The sequence below is a fragment of the Thamnophis sirtalis genome, unplaced genomic scaffold, assembly GCF_051295495.1.
Source record: "Thamnophis sirtalis isolate CommonGarterSnake01/CBP01778 unplaced genomic scaffold, rThaSir2_p1.2 scaffold_2, whole genome shotgun sequence".
NCBI classification, from domain to species: Eukaryota; Metazoa; Chordata; class Lepidosauria; order Squamata; family Natricidae; genus Thamnophis; species Thamnophis sirtalis.
In genome coordinates this window covers 41,939,444-41,949,522 of record NW_028261382.1, presented here as the reverse complement: position 1 = coordinate 41,949,522, position 10,079 = coordinate 41,939,444, and the positions used below count along the sequence as shown (strand labels likewise).

General features: G+C 47.2%; 1 protein-coding gene across 1 annotated transcript in view; it reads left to right on the top strand.

Annotated features, from left to right (window-relative positions):
- The first annotated feature begins 944 nt into the window (after positions 1 to 944).
- The window catches only part of THBS3 (thrombospondin 3), a 27,441-nt gene continuing 18,306 nt past the window's right edge, over positions 945 to 10,079 (top strand). Inside the window, exons 1-8 of the mRNA XM_087705128.1 lie at positions 945 to 1,067; positions 3,516 to 3,722; positions 4,781 to 5,037; positions 5,286 to 5,388; positions 6,891 to 6,917; positions 7,120 to 7,202; positions 8,449 to 8,500; positions 9,476 to 9,624. Of these exons, the coding sequence (XP_087561254.1) occupies positions 953 to 1,067; positions 3,516 to 3,722; positions 4,781 to 5,037; positions 5,286 to 5,388; positions 6,891 to 6,917; positions 7,120 to 7,202; positions 8,449 to 8,500; positions 9,476 to 9,624 (993 nt within the window). The 5' untranslated portion in view covers positions 945 to 952. The remainder of the gene's footprint in view (positions 1,068 to 3,515; positions 3,723 to 4,780; positions 5,038 to 5,285; positions 5,389 to 6,890; positions 6,918 to 7,119; positions 7,203 to 8,448; positions 8,501 to 9,475; positions 9,625 to 10,079) is intronic.

Genomic DNA, 10,079 nt, shown 5'->3' with positions numbered 1-10,079 from the left:
CAGGGCGTTTATTCCAGGGGGCCTTTTCGGGGGGGGGGGGGAGGGAAGGAGGGGGGAAGGAAGGAAGAGGGGAAGGTTTGTAGCGGGGGGGGGGGAGTGAGCAAGGAGGGGGAACAGGACACCGCCCTCCAAGTCTTGAATTGCCCCAAGAAAACAATGAGGTCATATTGGAAAATGAGTGGGGGGGGGGCAAAATACGGGAGGGAGGAGCGGGTTAAGAAACTGGACCTATTGGGAGGGGGGTGATGCGGGGGGGGCACAGAAGCCTGACCCTCCCCTCTGTTTTGTTTTGTTTTTAAAGTAAAACCAAGAGTTTGGCTTGCAGGACGCACCTCTCTCTCCCTCGCTGGGGTACACTGCTCCTAACAGGGGAGGCTCCGTTTTCAGTCTGGGGGACACAACTCCCCCTGGCCCATTGGGTCGAGCTGCTCCCCCCCTCCCAGACCCCGAGGGTTGTAAATGGGTGGGTGGGAAACCCCACTCAACCCCAGCAGACCCCAACTGGGTTATTCTGCTATTCTGCTATTCTTTTTCTTTCTTTCTTTCCTTCCTTCCTTCCTTCCTTCCTTCCTTCCTTCCTTCCTTCCTTCCTTCCTTCCTTCCTTCCTTCTTCTTGGGCAGGGGGTTGGACTAGATGACCTCCAAGGACCCTTCCAGCCCTGTTCATCTGTGAATGCACCTTCCTGCCGGCTTCATCAGCTCGGGTTGAAAGCCGGGGGAGCGGGGAGGCAGAGACCCTTCCCCTGGCGGCTGGAGGTGTCCCCCCACCCCCCGTTTGAGCATCCTCAACCCCCCCCCCCACCCACCCCCGCCTTGCCAGCGCTGGCAGGCTGGGATGGGGACGAGGAGGGCGGCGCCGCGGGGCCATTCAAAGGGCGGTGGGACGCCTCCCTCCCTTCCCAGCCCGCGCCGCCCCCTTCCTCGGGGGACCCCCGCTCGGCCGGCCGCCGCGATGCAGCCGCGGGCAAACAGCCTCCGCCGGAGGAGACCCCTGCCCGCCTCCTCCGCCGCCCTCCTCCTCCTTCTTTGGGGCGCCGCCAGCGGGGTCGCCCGGCGCGAGTTGCAAGGTGAGGGTCGCCGGCTCCCGGGGGCGCCCGGTTGCAAACCCACCAAGGGGGGGGGGAAGAATTGGGTGGGTGGGTGGGGGAGATGCCCTCTTCCCCCGCTGGGCTGGGGCGGGCGAGGGTCCAAGGCGGAGTTTCCCTCCCACCGGGGTGGGCTGGGGTCGAGAGAGACCCCCGCGAGACCCCCGCCAGAGGGGGCTTTTGGGGGGGTGGGCATAAAAGCCGCTGCTGCCAAGCCCCTCTTGCAGGGGGAAGACCGCGGAGGTCTTTGCCACCACGGAGAGCAAAGTGGGGGTGGAATTGGGGAGGGGGAGTTCGGAATAATCGGGGAAGGGGCGTCTCTCTGGAAGGAAGCGAGGCAGCCAAAGGGAGGCTTGAGTTCGAGCGCGGGGCGTTTGTAAAACCCGTCTTTCTCTTTTCTTTTTTCTTCTTCTTTCCTTCCCTCTCTCCGTCTCTCTTTCTCCTCCCTCCTTTCCTTTCTTCGGTCTTTTTTTCCCTTCCTCCATCCTTTCTTTCTTTCCTCCTTTCCTTCCTTCTTCCTTTCCTTACCTTTCTCTTCTCTCCCTTCTATTCTTCCAGGTCCTTTTCTTCCTTCCTCCTTTCCTTGCTTCCCTTCTTCCTTCCTTCCCACTCTCCCTCCCTATTCCTTCCTTCCTTTTCCTCCCCTTCCTCTTTCTCCTATCTCTTTTCCTTCCTTCCTTCCCTCCCTTCCCTCCTTTTTTCTCTTTCTCTCTTCTATCTCTTTTCCTTCCTTCCCTCCCTCCCTCTCTTTTCCTTCTTTCCTTCCCTTCCTTCCATTTCCCTCCCCTTCTTTCTCTTTCTCCTTCCATCTCTTTTCCTTCCTTCCTTCCCTCCCTTCCCTCCTTTTTTCCTCTCTCTTTCTCTCTTCTATCTCTTTTCCTTCCTTCCCTCCCTCCCTCTCTTTTCCTTCTTTCCTTCCCTTCCCTCCATTTTCCTCCCCTTCTTTCTCTTTCTCCTTCCATCTCTTTTCCTTCCTTTCTTCCCTCCCTCTCTTTTCCTTTCTTCCTTCCCTTCCATCCCCTCCTTTTTTCTCCCCCTTCCCCTCTCTTTCTCCTTTCTTCTCTTTTCCTTCCTTCCCTCCCTCCTTCCTTCCTCTCTTTTCCTTCCTTCCTTTTCTCTCCCTCTCGCTTTCTCCTTCCTTCTATCTCTTTTCCTTCCCTTCTTCCTTCCTTCTCTCCCTTCTCCCTCCCTTCCTTTCTCCTTCCCCACTTTTATAACTCTCTCTGCGGATAACTCACATTCAGGGATCTCCAGGATCCAGGGGGGGGGGAATCCGCTTTTGTGGCATTTTATATACGGTAGCGCTAATGGGTTTCCCTGGAAGCCGAAAAGAAAGTTGTATTGGACCATTTCTGGTGAAGTAGCAGAGGGATGTGCAGCCAAAAATAATTAATAAATGAATTTTCACGTCCAATTTGAGAGGATGGTCCTGGAGGGCTCCCCCTAATGGGGGAAGGCGGAACTGCATCTGGCAGGAGAAACAGACAGGGCTGGTAGCAGTCGGCAGCCAGCTGGTTTCAGAGTTTTCCAGCGCTTTGAAAAACGGATATTTTAAAAACCTCAGAGGCCCCAGTTTTGGCATTTTTTCCTCCCAGAGCGTGCTCTTCAAACCCATCCCTCAGCTGGGGAGTTTCCTTTGTGGCACACTTCAAGGCTGGCCTCGAAATAGCATTTTTTTTCCCCCCTCTCCAGGAAAATAAATCCCTTCATTCAAATAATTTCAAGAAAAAAACTTTTGGCTGGTGATGCCGACGAACTGTGGGGGTCGGAGTGGGGGAGAAATTCCCACTTTGGGGTCTGCTTCGGCCTCCTGGTGGGGGGCTTTGGGCGAAGGCTGGAGGGAAGAGCCACTGGTGGCGAAGAGCCGGAGGGCCTCGTTCCAGTGGGGCTGAATCACGGCCTGGAACTGGCTGACCATCTCAGCCCGCCGAGCCTCCAGGCGCTGGCACCTGGCCTTGCACTCCCGCAGGTTTTCCCTCTGCTTGGAAAGCCCATGCTCCTAGTCCTCAGTGAGGTGCTTCTGCTGAGCCTCCTCCTCGGTCAGATCCAATTTGAAAATGAGCTGTTTTGCCAACTCTTTCTCCTGGGGGCTGCTCAGCTCCAGCAACGGCTTCCTGTTGGGGCCCTAAGGAGCCCCGGGCGGGCAGGCAGACGAGGAGGGGCTGAGAGGGGAGGGGCGAGCAGAAATGTGAGTTGGCCACACCCCACCCAGTCACATGACTGCTCAGTCGGTCACTAGGCGGATGGTATTAGTGGTCCGTGGGATTTAAAATTATGAGTTTAGTGGTCCCTGAGGCCCGAAAGGTTGGGGGCCTCTGGTCTAGATGACCTCTTAGGGTACCCCTTCCAACTCTGTTCTTCGCAAAAGCACTGGATGCAAACTTGACTCGCTTTGCAAGTAACCCCCATCCTTTTTTTCCCCTTCCCTAGTCATTGACCTCCTGACCATCACCGAAACTCGACATATGACCAACGTCGCGAACAAAATCCGGACCGAGATTTTATCTGTCCATGATATGTACCTTTTATCAACTTTCCACTTGCCCCCGAAACAAGGTGGTCCCCTATTCGGCCTTCACTACAAGAAGGATAACAGCCGATGGTTTGAAGTGTCCGTAGTTGGCAAGACGAATAAAGGTGAGAGAGAGAGAGAGAAAGAAAGAAAGAAAGAAAGAAAGAAAGAAAGAAAGAAAGAAAGAAAGAAAGAAAGAAAGAAGGAAGGAAGGAAAAAGGAAGGGAAGGAAGGAAAGGATGAAAGAAGGATGAAAGAAGGAGAAAGGGAGAAAAAGGAAGGAAGGAAAGAAAGAAAGAAAGAAAGAAAGAAAAAGGAAGGGAAGAAAGGAAAGGATGAAAGAAGAAGGAGAAAGGAAAGAAAGAGGAAGGAGAGCGGGAGGGAGGAAGACAAAAGGAAAGAGAAAGGAAGGAAGGAGAAAAGGAGGAGAAAAGAAAGGGAGGAAGGAAAAAAGGAAGGAAAATAGAAAGAAAGGAAGACAGAAAGAAAGAGAAAGGAAAGAAGAGAAAGAAAAGAAAAAGGGAGGAAGGCAGAAAGGAAGAAAGGAAGAGAAAGGAAGGAAGAAGAAAGGAAGAGAAAGGAAGGAAGAAGAAGAAAAAGAAAGAAAGGAAAGAAGTCAATTGACTTTACTAAAACCTTGATTTTCATTTTTTTTTTACTGTTTTACCCCTTTATTGGTTTATTTGCTTTGATTCAGTAAAAGACAGGGTGGCCCTGTCAATCAAATTAATAAAAGGTCCTCCTTGACTTACGGCCATCATCGAGCCCAAGATTTCTGTGGCTAAGCGAAACATTTTTCACTTAGGGTTTGCCCCCTTTCTTGCCCCCTTACGACCTTTCTTGCCACAGCTGTTAAGTGAATTCATAACTTAGCCCCACGGTCACTAAATGAATCTGGATTCCCCGCTGACTTGGCTCAACCGAAGGTCACCAAAGGGAAATCCCCCACATCCATCATAAATCCGAATCAGTTCCCAAGTGTCTGAATTTGGATCGGGATTGTAAAACATTGGGAAAAACATTCCTGAGTCGCTTTTTTTTTCAGTGCCATCATCACTTTGGTCATTAAATGAATGGTTGTAAGTCGAGGACCCGCTGTAAAGGGGCCACTTAAAAGGAAACACAAGAAAAGTGGGAGGAAAATTCCTACCCGGATATCCATCTTTTCTCTCCCCGCTCACAGTCCTCGTCCGATACTTACGTGCCGATGGGAAGCTCCATTCGGTCAACCTGCAGAATTCCAACCTGTCGGATGGACGTAGCCACACGCTTCTCCTGCGGGTCAGCGGCCTGAAAGCCAGCAGCTTGTCCTTGGAGCTGTACGTGGATTGCAAGCTGCTGGACTCCCATAGGGGACTGCCCGAATTGGCATCGATTGACCAGGAAAAAACCGAACCCATCGAAGTGAGAACGGGACAGAAAACCTATCTTCGGATGGAGGTGAGCACATACCCCATCTTCCTACCACAATCGGTGTAAGCGAGCGTATCAATGCAGACAGGAGTGGGAGGAAGAATAAGTTCAACATCTCCACGGTAAAAATCCAGTTCGTTTTAGAGGAAGCTTCTATTTTTACCAGGATTCCCCCCCCCCCAAAAAAAAATCAAGCGTGCAGGCGGTGGGGAAAAACACAAGCAGGGTAGGTGTCTTTCCCACCGATGGCTGTTCTTCCTCTCCTGATATTTTAGGGGTCTCTGGAATCGCTCAAACTGATTCTCGGAGGGTCCCTCGGTCGCGTGGGAGCCTTGAGTGAGTGTCCGTTTCAAGAGGACGAATCCATGCAGAACACGGGTAAGTGTCAATCAAAAGATATGGGGTAGGATTTGAGAAAACCACCAGGGCACAATCAATCAATCAATCAATCAGAATACGTTGTACAATGAAAGTGAGGTATTTAGTTATATTAGATGAAAAATCTGTGATTGTAAATGTAATTGAGAATATGGATGCAAAAACACTTGTAACCAAAGGACATGCTGTATGTAATGGATGAGAATTTTTTTTATGTTGTTTTTTTTATGTTTAAAAATAAAAAAAAACAAATTGCAAAAAAAAATCAATCAGAATAGAGCTCTTGGAGATCTTCTAGTCCAGCCCCCTGCTCAAGCAGGAAACCTTATCCCATTCCAGACAAATGGCTATCCAACATCATCTTAAAAACATCCAGTGTTGGAGCATTCACAACTTCTGGTGGCAAGTTGTTCCACTGATTAATTGTTCTAACTGTCAGGAAATTTCTCCTTAGTTCCACGTTGCTTCCCTCCTTGGTTAGTTTCCATCTGCTGCTTCCTCTCTTGCCTCCAGGGGCTTTGGAGAATAGGTTGACCCCTTCTTCTTTGGGGCAGCCCTTCAGATATAGGAAGATGCTATCATGTCACCCTTAGTCCTTCTTTTCATTAAACTAGACATTCCCAATTTCAGCAACTGTTCTTCCTTATGTTTTAGCCTCCAGTCCCCTCATCCTCTTTGTTGCTCTTCTCTGCACTCTTTCCAGAGTCTCAAGATCTTTTTCAGTGATTGCATGACCTCTGTAGATGCCATACGCTAAATAAAAAAGATAGATAGATAGATAGATAGATAGATAGATAGGTGGGTGGGTGGGTGGGTGGGTGGGTGGGTGGGTGGGTGGGTGGGTGGGTGGGTGGGTGGGTGGGTAGGTGGGTAGGTAGGTAGATAGATAGATAGATAGATAGATAGATAGATAGATAGATAGATAGATAGATAGATAGATGATAGATAGATGATAGATAGATAGATAGATAGATAGATAGATAGATAGATAGATAGATAGATAGATAGATAGATAGATAGATAGATACATACATACATACATACATACATACATACATGGATGGATGCATGGATGGATGGATAGAGAGAGAGAGGGAGTGGGAAAGAAAGAAGACAGAAAAAAGAAAAAGAAAGAAAAAAGTAAGAAAAAGAAAGATAGGTAGGAAGGTGGAAAGAAAGAAAGAAAAGAAAGAGAAAAAGTAAGTAGGAAAGTAGGAAGGTAGGAAGTAAGGAAGGAAAGAAGAGGAAGGAAAGAATGAAGAAAGAGAAAGAAGAAAGAAAGAAGAGAAAGAAAGAAAGAAAGAGAAAGAAAGAAAGAAAGAAAGAAAGAAAGAAAGAAAGAAAGAAAGAAGGAAAGAAAGAAAGAAAGAATCGAGTAGAGGTCCCGATTTCTAACAGGCTCCCATTTTCGGCGAGTTGTTTGATTCTTTGAAAACTTTCTCACGTGTTTTTTTATCGTCTTCCACCCTTCTCTCACACTCTCTCTCTCTTTTCTTTTTCAGTATCCAACGTGATAAATTCTCTCTTTGGTGAGTTCAAATCGGAGCTGGCTGTTGCTTAATCCCTTCCCACAGAGGGCACTTTGGAGTGCTGGGTTTAGCGTGGGAGACCCCCCACCCCAAAGCTATGGGGAAGTGGTAAGACGGAAGGGGTCTTGAGCTAGGTAAGAATGTGGTCGAAAAGCAGAATTAACCATTTTTTTGGGGGGGGGTGTTACACCTTGTGCCACAGGTGAGCAAACCAAGGCCCTTGTACGGCAGCTGACCCTTTTCAACCAAATTCTGATGGAACTCCAAGAGGACATGAGGGATCAGGTACAATTGGAGGGTTAAGAAGGATGACACAAAGGGGCCTTGACTTGTGACCAAAGCTCTGTTATTAAGCAAGACACGTCTGACGTCGGTTTCGCCCTTTTACGTCGTTTCTTAACCCAGGCGTTAAGTGAATTGGAGATAGCTGGGGTTTTGTAGCCAAAACAAAATACTTTCCCTTGGGAACCAAGGACATTCCAACAGGTGGCTGAAGAAAGGAGGAGTGAGGTTACCAAGCAACTGAACTGCACCTTGATTGGGCTGTGTGACTGTTTGGGAAAAGGGGGAAACTTTCAATTTGGTGAAAACCACAGGAACATTTAGAGTCGGTTTTTTTTCACCAGCTTGTCCTCCCAGGGTGATATATCCAAATAAATTGTCCTTTGAAGAGTTCTGTTTGCTGTGGATGTATTGCTTTGAACCCCGACACGGGGACTACCAGTATTAATTCACAAAGGAACAAACTAGGAATGTCTGGTTAAATGGGGGCTTAGCACAAACCAGCAAGCCTTTTCTTCCTTTCTGCACATCTCTAGTAGCTTGGAAGAATCCCTATTACTTTTTATGAGTTAGGATTAGCGATGTCTGTCTGTCTGTCTGTCTGTCTGTCTGTCTGTCTGTCTGTCTATCTATTTATCTATCTATCTATCTATCTATCTATCTATCTATCTATCTATCTATCATCTATCTATCATCTATCTATCTCTATCTATCTATCTATCTATCATCTATCTATCTATCTATCTATCTATCTATCTATCTATCTATCTATCTATCTATCTATTCTAGCCGATAACCCGTCATTGCCCGGTTATTTATTTATAGGGGAGAAATATCCGGACCAAACATAATTTCTAATGTTGGATTTTTCCCCTTACCAGAGGGAAACTCCTTGTGGAGTACTGTGGAGCCGTTACTATGGCAACTCCACTGCACTGTACAGTAGAAGCCATTTTAGGGCAGTACAGTAGAATCCATTTTAAGGCACAAGAGGCTGTATCTTAACAGAACACATACCCCGAGGGGTGTTAGGGGTGTCTTACCCCCGCAGTATTTGTCTCCAGAGAGTAAGTCATCTGTGTACCAAGCTTGGTTGAAATTGCTCCAGGCGGTCCAGAGTTATGCTGGGGGACACACAGATGCATACACACACAGCTGTTTATATATATATATATATATATATATATAGATTACATACATACATATATACATACATATATGCGTATATATTTATATCTTTCCTTTCCAGGTCAAGGAAATGTCTTTAATACGGAACACCATTATGGAATGCCAAGTATGTGGTGAGTTGGACCGAGAGGACGAGAAGATATGGAGATCTTCCACCACAGAGGAGAAGTGAAGGAAAGGGCTTCAGGACCAACCCTTGAAGTCTGATAAGACTTTCTGAGGAATGGTTGATCAAAATAATCCTCAACTTACAACCGTTCATTTCGTGACGTTCCGATTGTTTAGTGACTTATGTTAAATCTAATAACCGACGTGCTTCAGAGATTAGTTTTATTCTTTTGGGTGGGGGGGTTATCTGTCGACGGCTTTTTTTCATATATTAGTAGTCCTCAACTTCCAACAGTTCATTTAACGACTGTTCGATGTTGCAACAGCACTGGAAAAAATGAGGGGACCATTTTTCAGTTACGACCGTTGTAGCATCCCTTACCTCGCGTTATCAAAATTCAGACATTTGGCAACTGATTCCTATTTATGACGGGCACAGTGTCCCGGGGGTAGGAAAGGTGCGGTGGCCTAGAGGCGGAGCCTCTCGCCTCATGATCAGGAGGCTGGTGAGTTCGATTCTAGGTAGAGGCAGATATTCCTCGCTCCGGGCTCAATGAGAACAGATCTGCCGAACAAAACTCCGCTCTGGCAACAGGAAGGGCATCGGGCCATTCAAATGCTCGGCTAGCTCCATTCAGTTGCTCAGACTCCACCCCTCAAGGGATTATGGGATCATTAAATGATAATGACTGCGTCCCGGAGGGTCACATTTTCCAACCTTCTGACGAGCAAAGTTAGTGGGGAAGCCAGATTTGCTTAAGAACTGTTTTCCTAAATTCACAACTGCAGCAATTCCCTTAACAACCTTAGCAAGAAATTCCGTAAAATGGAGACAAACTCCCTTAACAATTGTCTCGCTATCTGTAAAGAAAAAAGTTTGGAAGACGTGGCTTCTTGAGAACTAGCACCTTACCAGATCCTTGTGTACCATTTGGGTTATTATTCCAACCTGTGACATATTGAGACCTCCCTTCCGATAGGGTTTCACGAACACCGGTCCCGTTGTAACCCGAACCCGTGCTTCGCCGGAGTTGACTGCATGGAGACCTACGAATATCCGGGGTACCGTTGCGGGCCCTGTCCTCCTGGTTCTGAAGGCAACGGCACGCATTGCGCTGATATCAATGAGGTAAAAAGATTTCGGGCTCCTATGATTTGGTCCTGTCCTGTCACCACATCTCTTTTGATTTCAGACGAAAACGTATCTTGGGACCATCCGGGGAAAACCATCCTGTTAACCGTTGGTGATTATATTGAACGAGCAGAAAGTCCACAAATGGTTTCCGATCTCTTCTAAATTTCTATAATCCATTGCCTCTAATCCATGTTGTTAATTTTGATTGATAGATAATTTGAGATGATAGATAGATATGATATGATAGATAGATAGATTAGATAGATAGATAGATAGATAGATAGATAGATAGATAGATAGATAGATAGATAGATAGAGAGAGAGAGAGAGAGAGAGGATAGAGGATAGATAGATAGATCTGATAGCTGTGAGATAGATAGATAGATAGATAGATAGATAGATAGATAGATGATAGATAGATAGATAGATAGATAGATAGATAGATAGAT